This window comes from Lepidothrix coronata, unplaced genomic scaffold (genome assembly GCF_001604755.1).
Source record: "Lepidothrix coronata isolate B3197 unplaced genomic scaffold, Lepidothrix_coronata-1.0 Scaffold23, whole genome shotgun sequence".
Taxonomy (NCBI): Eukaryota; Metazoa; Chordata; class Aves; order Passeriformes; family Pipridae; genus Lepidothrix; species Lepidothrix coronata.
In genome coordinates this window covers 4013136-4029910 of record NW_016690203.1, presented here as the reverse complement: position 1 = coordinate 4029910, position 16775 = coordinate 4013136, and the positions used below count along the sequence as shown (strand labels likewise).

At 39.6% G+C, this 16775-nt stretch overlaps 1 protein-coding gene and 1 long non-coding RNA gene across 3 annotated transcripts in view; one reads left to right on the top strand and one right to left on the bottom strand.

The window, feature by feature from the left end:
- DTNBP1 (dystrobrevin binding protein 1) overlaps positions 1-5696 on the bottom strand; it is a 69009-nt gene extending 63313 nt beyond the window's left edge. For both annotated transcript variants that reach the window (XM_017808497.1, XM_017808498.1), the window contains exons 1-2: positions 5595-5696; positions 2289-2336 (exon numbers count right to left, since the gene is read on the bottom strand). In XM_017808497.1, the coding sequence (XP_017663986.1) occupies positions 2289-2336; positions 5595-5650 (104 nt within the window). In that variant the 5' untranslated portion in view covers positions 5651-5696. The remainder of the gene's footprint in view (positions 1-2288; positions 2337-5594) is intronic.
- LOC108494230 lies at positions 7-4010 on the top strand. The gene is made up of 3 exons (XR_001873783.1): positions 7-165; positions 1134-1305; positions 2520-4010. It is a non-coding gene; the product is annotated as an uncharacterized LOC108494230 (long non-coding RNA).
- Positions 5697-16775: the final 11079 nt, after the last annotated feature.

Genomic DNA, 16775 nt, shown 5'->3' with positions numbered 1-16775 from the left:
CACCTCCTTGGGCAGCCCATTCCATTAACTAATCACCCTTTCTATGAAGAAATTCCTTCTCATGTCCAAACCTTCCCTAGTGCAATTTAAGATTATGCTCTCTCATCCTGTTGCTAGTTTCCTGGGAGAAGAGGATGATCCCATCTGGTTACAACCTCCTTTCAGGTAGTTGTGGAGAGTGATAAGGTCCCCTCTGAGCCTCCTTTTTTCTAGGCTAAACAACCCCAGCTCCCTCAGCTGCTCTTCCACAGACTTGTGCTCCAGACCCTTCACCAGCTTCATTGCCCTTCTCTGGACTTATTCCAGCACCTCAATGTCCCTCCTGAATTGAGGAGCCCATCTAAGTTATAAATTACAGAAAATTAACAATGCGGCATTTTAAGGGATGTGAAGATTTTGATATCATCCAAGATTTGTCTCCTGGAAGACAACCAGAATAAACTGTTTTGCACTGTCATCCACACAATTTGAATGGAAAAACACCACAAATGAAACCCTTTTTCCTTAAGCCAAGGGAAAAGTGGCAGAATCAGTGAGGTGGAAAGGGACCTCAGGCAGTTTCTATTGCAACCTCCTGATAAAACCAGGACCACCTAGGAACTCAGAGCAACTTCCTCAGGTCTTTGTTCAGTTGCAACTTGAAAACCTCTGAGGACAGAAATTTCACAGGCTCACATTCAGCCTGTTGTCTGTCAAGGCCCCCAGGGTCTTTTCAGCAAAGCTAATTCCCAGCTGGTCTGTCAGCCCCAGTCTGTATTGTGGAGGATACTACCTTTCCAGTGAAACACTGGATTTGTACCTCTTAAATTTCATGAAGTACCTCTTGGCATATACATTCCTACAGCCTTTTATGGATTGAGTTCACCCAATTTATCTTCATTCACTACTGCTCAGTTTCCCCCCTTTCACTAAGCACAAGGAACTGAAGCAATAAAAGCATTAAATACCTCAACAACATCTACATTTGCTGTCATTCATTCCATTCATCAACAATCCCATGTTTTCTTTGTTCAGCCTTTTATTATCAATGCAGGGCTAGCAGCTCTTCTTCTTGCCCTTGATATCTCTTGTAAATGTCAATTTACACTCTCCAGAACACTTCTTGAATGCATACTGATGTGTTGTCTTTTCAGCAGGTGGAAGCTAAAGGCCCTTATGACACAGAGAATTCCTCAAGTTGTTTAGAGAAGACATCATTCTCTCCCTGATCAGATGGTTAGTGAAAAACTCCCACTGCGACACCACCCTTACTGGTCTCTTCTCTGCTCCTCACCCATATGCCCTCAGCCATCCTTACAAGTCAAGGTAAGCTATGTTTGTCCCAGAACTTTACTAGCAAAGCTGAAGTCACCCTGGAATTCCCCTGTTTCTGACGATAAAATTGGTTCACCCAGTATTTTCTCAAAGTGATGGATATTTACAGTACATTAGAAGAACCAAAATATTATGGACTGGAAACATGCAGAGAAGGCAGTTACCTAAAATAGTTTCATTCAAGCCTTTACCCATTCTTAGTTTAGTCTCTGTGCCTTGTCAATACAGCCAGTCTTCTCTTAAAAAAACTTTATATCCAAAACATCAAGATTCAGAACTTAAGACAGTTTATTTCAGACGCTTTATTTTTAGTGCAGGGCTTGTTTTTAAATTAATTTGTGTCTACATACTGTGTTTTAGTAAGAAGATACTTTAAAAAAGCATATCTGAGCTTATTTGAAGAAGCAACACTCACAGATGTCATTTACAGACATAAACTAGTCTTTCCTTATAGCTTAAATAGGTTGAAAGAATGACCAATGTACTAAAATACAGGTGATTAAAAAACAAACAACAAAACAAACAAAACCACAAACCACCACAAATCTCAAAACTTCTTGAAACAGATAATTAATCACAAATATATTTGCCACAAAAAAGGCTCCTATTTCTGTTTTACAGTTAAAACCCCCCTGAATTATAATTTTAATACATTAAATTCACAAAGATTGTAATCAATTACATTTCAGTGTAGTACAACCTGAAGCTTCTATTTAGTACTACAATAACACTGAATATTTGTTTAATTTAAATGATCAATTGCCATTGGAAATTATTTAGGCCTACCAATGAATGTTCTATGAAGCAAAGCATTTGCTCAATAGTAGAGCTAAGCTTTTCTGTTGTCAGAACAGTATTTTGTAAAATCACATGCAAATGCTCTTGTAACTGGCTCATATATATGAGCCATTTCAAATTTTTCTTTAACAAGAGCATCCTAGATCAATGCTATACATTAAGACATTATGAAGTACCTCTGCCTTTTTTTTGCATCTCTTGATTTGTCGCCCAAAGTCTTCAACCTATAAATCAAAACACAGAATCATCAGACATTTCCAAAACCAAAACCAGAGAATAAACTGTTTGAGCACATAACGTGTTAATTCCACTTTATTACAGTAATTTTCTTTCAGCTTATTTTACAAATAAATTCATATGATGGTCTCCACAAAACTAAGTGAAATTTCATTTATTTCCACCAACAGTGCTTCTAAATTATGAGACTCTCCAGCAGCATCACCACAGTGCCCTGCTAATGAGCATATCTGAGGCTTGTTTCACCCACACTCAATTTCAAACTGACCGGTACCTTGTTCTTAAAAAGCATAAAACCCCCTAAACCAACCAAACAACCCAAACCCCAACCAACAACAAACAATTCCCCTTCCCCCTCTCCACACCCCGCCAACTCTTTCCACTCCTTCCTCTTTTTCAGTCAACCTGTATATGATAAAGTTGACAAAGTAGAGTGAGAACCAAAACCTCTGGCTATTCTCTGATCACCAAGATGATGGCTGTCCACAATCTCTACTAGGCCCTTTGGAGTCACAGCTGTCCAGGACAGTAAGAGTTAGGAAGAAATATAGGACACAGACATGAGCAAGATAGAAATGAGTTTTGAGTACCAAAGATATCCTCCAGACATGACAGAGATATGTAATCCTGAGTGACCCAGGGACTGAGAAACAACCTAATATACAGATATTTGTGCTGCTTCAAGGGTGAGCCAAATCACTCCCCCACTGTTAACCACCACCAATTTTCCAGAAACTCAAAGAAACTTCAAAGTCTACAGCAAAATAGGCAGTTGACAATTTGAGAAAAGACATGTTAAGGCATGCCTCCACTCCCTGTTAGAGAGCTGCTTATAATAGCCAAGCCAAGTAGAAACAACCACAGCACACTGAAGGAAGAACATCTCTGTCCTCCTCCTCTGCCATATTCCCCAGTATGCACCCCAGCCTGGAACAGCAGCACTCCTCTGCATACAGGGATAGAAGGAAATGCTGGGTTACCACTATCAGTTCTCATACTAGAATATCTGCCAGGCAGTTGGAAGTAAAGGTTAAAGGATTTATCACTAGACTACAAAGTACTGACTTCCTTTCAGCAGCATTCCCTGTACAAAGTGTAAGGCAGTGTGAGCCACATCGCTCAAGCTGGCAGAAGCACAATTACTGCCTGAGCACAGACGAACGCAGCTCACTGTTCCATTTTGGTTGTTTTTCTTCCTCCTGCAAGACACTGCTAACAGCTAAATGGGTCAAAATTTAGATACCTTGCTCACGGGATACACAGAAGTAGACAGTAAACACAGCTGAGCAGGGGAAGAGGGCACAGAAATGGCTAATAACTTTAAACTTCAGTAACTCCATTTCTTTGTGCACAGAGATGGCTAGTAACTCTAAACTGCTCTCTTTAGACCACACATCCCAGATTTAATCTTTTTCCATCATACATAAACAATTCCTTTGGAAGCGGTACTATTTTGTTAGAAGCCCTGAAAAGTTTCCCCCTCGTGACGCTTCAAGAAATCCAACTGTTCCACTTTGAAAGCATTCAGGCGTAGTTAAGAAGTTGGCAACAACTTTACACCAGAAATACTTTCTAATACTTTCTTTGGGTTTTGACAATTTTAAGGTCAAGTCTTAACAGCTCAAAATGACTTCTGTTATCACTCCAGTGGGGTACAGAATGGGCTAACCTAGAACACCAAGGCATTGAGGTTGCATTGTCCAGGAAGGGAAAGGGGGCAAAATAGGACAAATTGTGTTCTGGCCTCTGTGGGGACACTAAAGAAAAAAAAAAGCCTCTGTGGCTCTGAGATACAGGTCCCCAACTGCAAAAGAGATTGCACAACATATGAAAATACCACTTAGACATGGGACTCTGGAATAAGGGCACATTAATGGAGCTGCCAAAACACAAAGATGGAAATGATGAAATCGGGGACTGTTTTAAAACACTGCAACACAAGGAAGAAGGCAAATTAGAGACTACATGGAAACATACCGACTCAACTGCTGCAATACATGGAAATACAGAATTAAATGATGATTGGATCCAGCATGTTATGACCTTTCTCTTGCCTGCTTTCATTACGTGAAAAACACCTTTTTCAAAGGAACCTTACACTGTACTACGGTATCAACCCCTCTGAGAAGGTAAAAATAACAGCAAAACAGAAAGACAGACAGCAATAAAGCAATGCCATGCCATTGTCTGTATTTTTAAGACATTTTAATATTCTATTAGCGTCAGGTAATATGAGAGATAACATGTAAGCAATTTATCTGGTTGATTTGAAGCCTATTCTATCAATTTCTCTTGACCATCATATACTGTTGTAAATATGTCACCATAAAGTATATAAGTTTCTGGAGTATACAGACATTCACCACTATATAAAAATATTTACCATAGGGGTATCTTAAGGCAGCCGTAACGTTGCAGAAGATCACACAGTTTTTAAAAGCAATTGATTACAACATGATATTCTCCTGTGACTCATTACGAGCCAGCAGTTCTGCAGCACAGACATGACCTTGATCTCACTGACTTCCAGTAACACTCATTTGGGCCACCTACTTGTACTAAAAATAACATCGACACAGGGCCTATCTAAATAAACCTTGCGAGGCAACGTAGGAGGAATATCTTTCTACTTTTTAACACAAGCGAGGGGCTGCTCCACCACTTATCCTGCGCTTCTTTCCCCCAAGTGACAGTAACTCATCCTCCAAGGAAAGACAAGCTTCCCCATACGCCCAGCGGCGCGCAGCGATGCTCTTTAAACAATTACGATGATCCATAAAACCTTGAAGGTCGGTCACTTCATGAAAAATTCAAGCGCGTTAATTGACTCCAGTCACATCTCCTCTCAGAACAGTAGGCTCTGTCTGTCTCTCTCTCCTTCCCCTGACCGCAGCTGCCTCCCGAGCACAGAGGCACCTCCTCCCCTCCTCTCCCCGCCGCAGCTGCAGGGCTCGCCAGCCCGCCATCAGCCGCTCAACTCAGGCGGGAACACGGCCCGGAATGAGACCCTGGAGCCGCGCTTCCAGCCCGTCCCCGCACCGCAGAGGGTACCCCGGGTGACAGACCAGCCCAGGCCGAGGGTCCTGCCTGCGCAATCTCCTCCTCTTCCTCCCTCCCTGGGCCAGTCCCCGCCTCCCCCGACCCCCGGTCACCTGCTTCCCCCTCCCCGCCCGCCTGCGGGACGCGGGTCCCTCTCCCGTTCCCCCCTCCAGCCCCGCGGTGCTGGGGCCGAGGGCGATACTCACCCGGCGGTGAGGTCCTGCTGGACGCTCAGCAGCCGCTCCCGCAGCGTCTCCAGCATCGTCCCGGCCTTCCCCGGCTGCGGAGGCCAGCGCCGGGAGGGAGGGGCGCGGGCGGGGCTCGGCTCCGAGCCCGCCTCCTCTCCAGGCCGCTCCCTCTCTTCCGCCTTTTCCGACTTCGCGTGTTTCCTCGCAAAGTTGTGAGCCCGGGTGGTTATTGCTGAGGGGAGCTGAGCCCCTTGTTCTGCGAGGGTAGAACGGGACGGTTTCAAGGTTTGACCTTGAGAAGCGTATGGATCCCCGAAGTTGCAGCTTTTTAGAGGTTTTTTTTTAAAGACCGCAGCAAAGTCCCTTGACAGGTTGGGACCTTGACCTGAGTGATTTTGACATCAGCTATAGCAGCGTAGGAGTGAACTCCCTAGAGCAACGAAGTTGATCCAGGGACTGGAGCATCTCTCTTACGAGGAACAGCTGAGGGAGCAGGGCCTGTTCAGCCTCGAGACAACTGAGAGGTGACCTCATCAATATCTATAAGTGTCTGAAGGGAGGGTGTCAAGGGGATGGAGCCAGGCTCTTTTCAGTGGTGCCAAGTGATAGGACAAGTGGCAATGGACAGAAACTGATGCACAGGATGTTCCATCTGAATATGAGGAAGAACTTCTTTACTGTACAGGTGACAGTGCACTGGAACCGATTGTCCAGAGAGGCAGTCCTCACTTGGGATATTCAAGAAACATCTGGATGCAATCCTGTGCCATGTGCTCTAGGATGTCCCTGTTCGAGCAGGGAGCTTGGACCAGACAACCCACTGTGGTACCTTCCAACCTGACCCATTCTGTGGTTCTGTGAACTCAGGGAACTGGGCTTTGCGATCAAATCTTAAAAGTATGGAAAGCGAAACCACTCCCTGTGGTTGCCGAGTTCTTGGGGTAAGGGATAGATGATAACCTTTCAAAATCCTTGCAAAGCAGGTAGTTGAATTATTTGTCTATGTGGCCCAGCACTGTTTTCATTGGAGGCTGCTGGACTTGTATAGATACTAATGATTCTTAATGAACTAAAAAAAAAAAAAAAGTCTATTCTTACAAATAGTAAATAATGCAGTGAAAAGTTTTAATTAAGCTTCTAGGTACAATCTGTTCCAATCATAACTGTCATAAGTCAGTCAGCAAATCTTTAGACAGTTCTAAGGGGAATCAGTCCTTTTCAGAACAATTGGCCGGTCTTTCTGGATGGCTGTATTTTACAGTCATGGTAACAGGAAGACAGTCTCACACCTTGTGTGTTTTCAGTTAGTATCTGAGGAATATGGACTAAGGATTTAGATGGATCTGGGAAATCTTAGACTTACATTTAATTGAGACTTCAATTTTTACAAAAAGCAACTGAGATTTTAAAGTCAAAGCATTTTATTTGTTAACCATTTCAATTTTGGTTGAAAGTTCAAAAAAAAAGTCAAGAGCACTGAAATAATTTGTTACAAAGAGAATGTATGCAGAGGGTGTCTCTTGGGTGTGTCATTTAATACTGCAGAACTATACTGAAGAGTGTTTGAGGTACATTCAATAAAGTGGAAAACGGATACCATAATCCCAGCACAGCTTGTGTGCTTTTAGAAGAGCATGGGAGCTATAGGTTGTTTCTGATGTGGCTTAAAAAACCAGTATTGCTCTGTGGCCTTAATGCAAGTTAAAAGCTAAATTCCTGCTAAAAGAATAATAATGATTGGGGTTGATTCTTCCAAAAATTGAAACTGATGTGGCTCCCTTTGTCTTGATGTCAGAAAGACAATTTTCATGGCAGACTGCATATGAAGTTCTGTAAAAGGATGTATGACATTTAGACCATATTTTTCTCTTGCTTATCTAACAACAATATCTGAAAAGACTTCCCACTTCCCTGGATAGTTAGCACTCCAAACTAGGAGGGGAAGGCCTTGAATCAAGTTTTTTCTGCTGTATTCACAGGAATACATTACAAATGCTGACAAAAGCTGTGCAATCTGGCCTTAGGTAATATATATGTTATGGGAATTAAAGTTTTCAGAAAATAAGGCAGCTGTTTTGTAACCTTAAATTTTTGCCCTTTCTTTGAGAAGTCATATGACTTTCTCCTGTGTTACATATTTTCAGTTTTCTTATGAATGGTTCTTGTCAGTGCTGGCTCTAATAATTCCTAGAGAATAAATACTCTTATAATCCATTTCGGCTTTTGCAGTTAAAAAGAAACTACTCAAAGACTGCTGTGTTTGAATTTCATTTCCATCTCTGTGTAGAATTTGGGAAAAGAAATGTGTTCAGATAGTATTAACAGTCACAGTAATTCTAGAAATACCAGAGTGGAAGAGACTTCTAAAAGCACATGCTATGCTTTAGGGCCATTATAAATACATGATGTAAAGTTTTGTTTAACTGGTTCTTAGCAACGTGAAATTAAGGAGATTCTCCAAGCTGGTTAAGTTATCAGTTTGCATGTTTAGCTTGATCTTCTCTTTTTTTTGTTTTTAGAGTAAGCCCAGTTTCTTTTTTTCCTTGTAGTCATTTTCCAAACTTCTTACTTCTTATACTTGTTGTTCTGATCTGGACATTCTCCAGTTTGTCCAGAAAATGCAGAGCCATAGCATTTCCATCACTGAAGCTGAATTACAGGGCTTCCTTTTGAGCCCTACACAAGTTAAGTGTTTATACTAATTAATTAATATTCATGTACGACAGCAATTAATTTAACAAACAGCACTGAGACAGGAATAGATCCTTCAGGTGTTAATTCAACAGAGTGACATGTAAAATTCTGCCAGCGGCTTCGGGTCAAGTTTTCTAGAGATAAAATTAATGCAGAATACCTTTTTAATATCAATGACCTGTTCTGCTCATTTAGTAATTAAGTAGTTCACAGCTGGTTATTTGATATTAATTATGACCTGAATTTGAGTCAGGACTTCCTAGTTTGTTCTTCTGCTTCTCTGATACTAGCACACACAAAATCTTGTGCAAGTGTTCTGTAAGTGGCTATACTGGTCTCTGCAACAAATGCACAAACATTCTGTGCTTTGCACATCCACAAAGAACAGTGATATCAGTCAGTAGCAATCAATATTTAAAGCAAAAAGCACAGAAATGTACTTGACTGCATAACCCTAGTGGTAAATGAAGATTTCTTTTCTAGATCAGAACCCCTTAAAAGCATGTTAGGCTAAATTTCTGAAACAGCTTAAGCTGACCCAAGTCATCCCTTGTCCTTACTTTGCATGATTCCACCTTTTCCTAGGCTTTAGTGACCTGCAATTAGATTGACTTTACATTAAGACTGCTCTGAGAGAGTAATACTGCAAAGAGGCCAGGCTCATCCCTTTTTAGCTCTTCAGTGAAAGACAGTTTTAAATACTTTCCCTCTGATGTGAAATGTAGTTTGCTTAGGTATCTGTCTGTTTTGTGTCTTGATTTTTGCTTAAGAGTGCAATACAACATTCTCAAACAGACTAGAAATAGTAACCAAAACTCTCAGCCCTTTCAAAATTTCTCAGGTTTATGGAAGCAATTTTGCCCTCTTCTCCTCAGGGCTCTTGCTGGTAGAAACTGTTTTGGCCTTCGTATAATTTTGGAATGCTTGAAGTAGAAGTGCTATATCAGGCCTCCTTTAACTTGGAAGGTAAACCAAAGTCCAGTGAAACAGATTTCTGTGCTCATTAAATGTTTTACTCTCATTCTTGCTCCAGTTTTCAGTTTCTTTCAAAATAATGCAAGTGGTGGAAAATTACACATAATTTCATTCAGTTAAAGCAGGCAGCCATTCAGTTAAAGCAGGCAGCAAAGCTCTCAGATTTTCTGTGTCAGAAACAAGAAACTGCTTCTTTTTCAGAAATATGTGTCAGGAATTTGAATCCAAGTTTCACTTCCTACATCATAAGCTCATGACAATGTTTTGCAATTGCAAATGGCTTCAGGTGTCAGGTGAGCACACTGCTGAAGCACCTCTAGATCAAAGCTCAAGCGGAGATCGGAGGCCCAGGTCTAAGCCTAGGAGTGGGTTCCTGGGCCCATAATTAGATGCTGTGCATGGAAGCCTGAAGTGAGGTTAGAGAGGGCCATTAGATGACCCCAGGGCTCTGACACAGAGCAGGGGAAGGTTACTGAAGTGTTGGTCAATGGTGTTCCCTAGAAACGATTTGTGTCAAAAGATCCAGTACTTGCTTCAGTATTGTAACATCATTGTCACACATGCAGTGGGATAGGTAGGGAGAACTGAAAATATAGGAGGGATGGCTTATGGTTAAATGATAAGCATGGTTTAACAATCTTTATATTTTGGGTGAAAATTTAATATTTTTATTTTTAATAATCTGTAGAATATGATTAAAGGTTGACTATTGGGGATTATCACTCTTCGATTCTATGTATATCTTGTTTATCTAGCTAGTTCTGTACTGGTATAAAGCCTAAATGTTGTTAGAAATAACCTGAGATAAACTTTAATTCTAGAAATCTGCTACTACCATTTTAATTGATAAAGGTGAAAATGAAAGTGTGCTTTAAGGTCTGATTCAGCATTTCTTGAAGGAAATGCATTGCATGCTGAAAATAAAGGTTACTATCAAAGAGTTATAAAAGTTCAGCAGGGTTAGGTGACGTAAGTGGAAACTAAATTTAAGCATTACATCATAAGTACTATTTGTCATAGTCTCACTTATTCTGAGGCCCCATTACCATTTCTAGCAGCTTTTAGGAGCTTCCTTTTTCAAATTAACCTTTATAGCTTTCTAATAAGAGTTAATTTGTGCTCTTACCTGTACTAACTCTTGGGAATTTAGTCTCTGCAGCTGACACAAAGCTTTTATGTTATATGAATATAGAATATCGTTTTATCTCAATAAAGAAAGTTGGATTTGGGTTGGGGTGTTTTTGTTTTGTTTTGTTTTGTTTTCCTATCAAAATAACAGCTAATAGGAAGGATACCTCAAAAATCAGGACATTATTTAGAACTTTATAATTTGGATTCTCTCAGTATCTTGAAACTTCTGTGCAATTAAATTCTTCTACATCAGCTTCCTAAAAGAAAGTGAGGATCATAACTCCAGCTACTGAGTGTAGTTCCGAGTGTGTCGATTTTGAGTTAAGGACAAAAGCCGCAGTGAATCAGCCGGTTCCACTAGAGGGCACGACTGTGTATAGAAAAACGAAATAGAGATGTGCTCGTATGCGTTTCTCTGGAAGTGCATGTATCTTAAATGAGCAAAATATTGCTGATAATGTATTAAGTACAATTTATGGGGACACCTTAAAAACCCTTACTGGTTTGAATGGCATCAAGCTCAGCACGTGGTGGCCACCTGGTATTTGAAATAGTCACAGTGTTGCTTTCATAAGCTCCTTTCTCCTACTTAAGCAAGGTGGGGAGATCTGTGTTACACTGTTTCATTTGTAATTTTATGGACACTGTAGATGATCATCAGGAAAAAAACAGGAGCAAGAGAGTCATGTCCCCACCTCCTGGCAGAATACTAGGTTACGCCATTTCCAATGACTCTTACCTTGTTACCTCTGTTTAAATGATCTGAGGAGATGCACTTTTTTAACAACTTGTTCCAAAAGAAGCCATAGGAGTATCCCATGGCCTTACAGAGAGCAGCTGCTGGTACCAGGCAGGATTAGCCTGTTAATTAGAAAACATACTTGTATAGCTTGCATAGCTTGCATAACTAACCTTGATCTCAAGGAAATTAAAAAGATGTATTACGTATGGATGAATGCCATACATATTTGGCGTAGTTATGTTGTGTCTGCATCTGCTATTTTTGTTGTACTTGTGTGTAATTTTACTAGGGTAGGCATTATATCACATGATTAGATGTTCCCCTAGGCTATAAAGTGTAATTGGTTGGTTTGAGGAAAAACTCGTGTGTTTCCCATGGCACTGCAGTGCCAGAAAATGCTGCTGTGACTGTAGCTACACTTATAGGGGTGCGGGGGTGTGAGAGAACTTTAGCACAGCCTGTGTCTCGTGGAGGTGTTCCGGAAGGGGCCCTGCCTTCTATTGCCGTATGCTGTGTCTGCACTAGGAGGCTCTACTGGGGTCTCTGTGCTGGTGTAAGAGAAGCACAGAAATGCTGTTTGCAGAGAAGGGACTGCAGACATATAGGAAACTGCTGCGAGTGGGTGGGATGAAGCACAGGGGGCTTTTAGTCGAATAAAATACACATTTCCCCAGTGCTTACTGCTTTGTTTAAGCTCTGTGTTACTTCCAATTTTCTATTAACGCGATCAATTTCTGCTCCCCTGGATGTCAGAAGCATGGTTTGAGGAAAGTGGAATGGTACCCAGAGTGAGATTCTTGAAGGACAAGCATACTGTGTGTCAGTTTTATTGATCAGAGGCAATTAGCTCGGCCAAACCCAATTAGGACACAGTTTTAGTTTTAGGCACACAGACATTAATCACTCATTATCCAAGTGAACTCTAAAGGGAATTACAACAGATTAACAGAATAAAATGGCTGTCCCTTTGCTGTTAATGGAGGAGTTTTCTAGATTTTTATTTGGTAATGTACTGCTGATTTCATTAACTTCCTCTTACATTAAATCTGCTTTTGATTTTTGGATTTTTTTTTCCATCAACAAGATCTTAATCGTCTGTCGTTCTGGCCTTCCTGGTGACAAATATCATCCCATGAGTGAATTTAATGGATTTTTTTCCTTTTCTTTTTCTTTATTGCCATTAACTCCTCCCCTTGGTTGCTGCTCTTGCTTAAGGCAATTTTTGTTGAAGCCTTCTGGCTGACTGCCTAGCATTTGGCTAATAACTCTCTGCAATTGTTAACTTTTTACTGTTTCAGCATTTGAAATCAAATTCTATTTCCTCAGTTTATATGGCTCTGCTATTTACTAGTCCATTATGCATCGAATCTAATCCATTTATGCTGTAAGTAGTCTGGAGACAGAGCTTTTTTTTTTTTATCTTCATGTATTTTATTTATTGGGCATAATTCAGTTTGAATGAAATGAAAGTCATAATGGTTCTTGTACTTCTGCAGAACTTTATCACAGTACATTTTGTCAGTTTGATTTATTTTATCTGTCTATTTACAGTTGTTGTGACAACCCAGAGTTGCTTTACTAGCTACAGTAAAAGTATCTCATCCTTCTGGAAAGTACTCCATATTTCAAATTACATAGCTTCAGGCTGGACCTGAGAATTGCACAAGTGAGTTTTGATTTAAAGTGTTGTCTGCTGGCTCTCTTTCAGTTTTCTTTTTCTTGTTTTGTTTTTTTTTTTTCTGGTATGTTTTTCATTTGAAAAGTAGCTATCGTTGCTGAATGTCAAGGTCCATTGCACAGACAAATATTGTTCATATGAAAAAGACTGAGACAGAGAGGTAAAAAGCTAATATTTAGGTGCCTGAAGTTATGGCATAGGCTTTTGAGATCCCTAAAAGTGGGATGTGCCCATTCTGCAACATCTGAAAATAAAAACATTTCAGTCCCAAATTTAAGATACTGTTTTATCATTCTGACCTGTATCCTGGCACACAAAATGAAAAAACTGGATTGGACCTGTCTGTTGATGGTATACTCCTGTAAAATGTAGTATTTGCTTCTGTAGAAAGTCTTCATGGTGTGGATTTTCTAGGATGAGGGTGTGTGGTTACTGTTCTTCAGACCAAAGCTCTGCCGTGGAGGGGAAGGCATGGGAGGAGCATTAAAGAGCCTTCGGCAAAATATGTGTAGTAAACTGAGAAAGGAAATATGTGTAGTAAACTGAGGAAATACATTGCCTTTAGAGATGCACCTGAAACCTTCTTTTTCCCAGTAGCAGAGATAAACAACATTTGTGGCAGAGTAAGGGAACTAGGTAACACTTGAGAATATTATTTGTGTTCTCTGAAGAGTTCTAAATACTATTCACAACCAGAAAACTTTCCTAGTATGTATACTTTTCTAAGATAGTCTCATGCTTTCAAATGCTTTAAGAGTCCTTTCTACTGGGAAAGAACAATAAAAATAAACCTAGAGTATTTCCAGCATTCCCTTACAACAAGGAATTTTACTTCTTCCAGAATTTATTCAAGTTCTTTTAGCGCAGTGTATCAAACATTGTTTCAGTAATTCATGCATTCAACTTTTAAGTTTCTTAATGTATGTTTACATAGCAATAATATCCATATCTTGTAGCCAAATATCCAATTGGCACACAATTCTATGCCATTTTTGCAGCATGCCTCCAACAACTGTGTGATAAACTAAGTGTTTTAGCATGGTTTTATTGTGTAGATTCATTGTGTATTCCAGCAGTATGATAGGGAGATACAAGGAATCTGAACTGGTCTCAGGTTTTAAACTAGAAACTGGTTTCACTCCAAAGATATGTATTCAAGGTCTAGCTTTGAAAGTCTAACTCAGAGTCCTTTGCTCTTGAGTCTCTCTCTTTTAGCTTCATAAAATATCAAGTTTGGATTTATTTGTTTTCTTAGCTATAACCTGCATCTAGTAGCTTCCACTAGGAAATTATTTTATTGAGTAAGCAGTAAACAGACCTAAACACTGCTGTTTGTATTGGCACTGTCTGTGCATGGCGGTAATAGTAAAGACTTTGCTCACATCTGCCTTGATGTTGCAAAGTCACCCTGTGTGTTTAAACAATATGTTGAACAGGAAGAAAATATATTTTATGATTATAACTGCATATGGTGGGTTCTGGTGGACATCAAGTTGACCATGAGCCAACAGTGTGCCTTTGTGGCAAAGGAGGTAATGGTATCCTGTACTGCACTAGGAGTAGTGACAGCAGGTCAAAGGAGGTTATCTCCTCTGTTTAGCACTGGTAAGGCCATACCTGGAGTGCTGTGTCCAGTTCTGGGCTCTCTAGTACAAGGAAGATATGGACATAGTGGAGAGAGTCCAGTGAAGGGCCAAAAAGATGGTAAAGGAAATAGGGAATCTTTCCAGTGAAAAAAGGCTGGGAGAGCTGGAGCTGTTTCACCTAGAGAAGGTAAGGTTCATGGGAGATCTTTTCAAGATCTTATCAGGTATCAAATACCTGAGGAGAAAGTGAAAAGAGGCAGGCTCTTTTCAGTGGTGCCTGGTGACAGGACCAGACAACAGGCAGAAGCTGAAACACAGAAGGCTACCTCTGAATATCAGGAGACACTTCTTTACTGTGAGAGTGACTAAAAGCTGGGACAGGTTGCCCGAAGAGTTGTTGAGCTCTCTCCCTGGAGATATTCAAGAGCCATCCTTGGTCCTGGCAGCTGGCTCTAGGTGACTCTGCTTGGGCAGAGGGGTTGGGCCAGATGGACTCCAAAGGTACCTTCCAAAATCAACCCTTCTATGATCCACTGATGTCTGTATAATCTTATTTTCTTGGAATAACATATTAAGTTCTCAGCTTATGACCATTTATTGCTTTTTTCGTACTTCCTTTTTACTCATACATACGGCTTTTAGAAGTAGCCTGTGTACTGAAGACATAGATCTTTAAAACTAGAGATTGCCCTAGATTTTATGTGGAAGACTGAGGTAAAATGGTTCTTGCTGTAATACCTTTACTGTATTGCTTTAATCAGACAGTGCTGTTTTTTTGCTTCCAATTAATCATCAGTCTCTAGGAGTAATTCAGTAATCTGAAATTAGCTCACTTGATACTGAGAGTTCTGAAAATGCTTTCTGAATATCAGTAAATGAAGATTCAGATACATACAAACATACAAGGTTTTAAATATTCAGCAGTTACTGATGTAATTGTTGTATAACTAGAAATCAGGTCTCATCAAGATTCTCAGCCTCAAATATTTATGTTAGTCCAGAGATTTATTTCATCACAAGACTCCATGCTTTTTTTTTTACTATGACAAGCCTAAATATGACTAAGAAAAAAAGAATAATGTAATATATATAATAATTAATGTATGTAGGTATATGTGTGTGCGTGTATGAATTAATGTAATGGCTGTAATACTTGATTTTTTGCAGTAGCACAGGACAATCTTAGATATCTGATTTTTATTAGATTTATTACAGAAAGTTATTTGATTTTAAATAGACTATTCAGTTTCTTCAAATTGTCTGATAGGCTGAAGAACAGACATTGAAAAATGAAAAACAATCTAGCTTTATTTACTAAAATTTAGTGATTTGCTGAGTTTATATGAATTGGTTTTACATACATGTATTTATGATGCCTTTAGTCCATTCTGTCATTATCAGAATAAGAATGCATCACCTACTTCCATTCATTCTCTTGTTTGAAAATCCTTTTCACCAGCTCTCATTTTACATTTTCTTGTACTATAAAGGAGAACAACTTGATTTCATTCTATTCACAAATGAAACATAGACTCCAGTAAAATACATCTTATTATAAATAAATCATTACTTACAGAAATATAGACTGAAAGACAGAAATCATTTGTGTTAAAGTACATATAAATCTTCTCCATAAGAGAATTCATACATTCATTTATTCAAGGCAAAATCTGCAGTTTTAAAATACCAAAGTAAGTTGTTCTGTGAACAGTGGAACTGATTAAGTTTTTAAAATTATTTTTTTGTCTCCCACATTCCTCAGTCCTTCCCATTCTCAGTGCTCAAGTGCTTCCAGCTCCTTCTCATGTCTTTTGCCAGTTTGGCTGAGAACCTGGCAACATATGCTGTTGCTGAAATAAGCATGTGCCAATTGCTTGTTCATTATATCCATGGTGATTGGCCAACTGGATGAACTGCAGCTGGTTTTTCCTTAGTGGTAGGACTAATTTTGATCCATCTCTAGCAATCAGTTTTCAAAAAATACATGGGAATTTGCTGTTTTTGAGAGCTGTGTATCTTTCGGAAGTTTGCAGTATAGCTCCTTGTGAGCTTCCTTCTTCACTTCCTTGGAAAAACAGGTTCAAAGTTACTGTCATATAATACATCTCAGAAAAAAAGGATCTCAAAGTTAATAAAATTATCAGAACTATTAGATCTAACTTAAATTACTCAGGGCAACAGAATGTCTTTTAATTTTGTAGTGTCATTAGAGAAATGGGAGAACCACTAGTTTTGGTACCTATTAAAGTTAGTGAGGTTACATGAGTGCAACTTAATGGAATACTTTACAATTTTAAAATACTATTATGCTGTCTTTTGCAGATCAAGTGAAAGATGAATCTCGATACAGCAAAGCAAAATGCTTAAACTATAAAATGGCAGCTATATCTCTT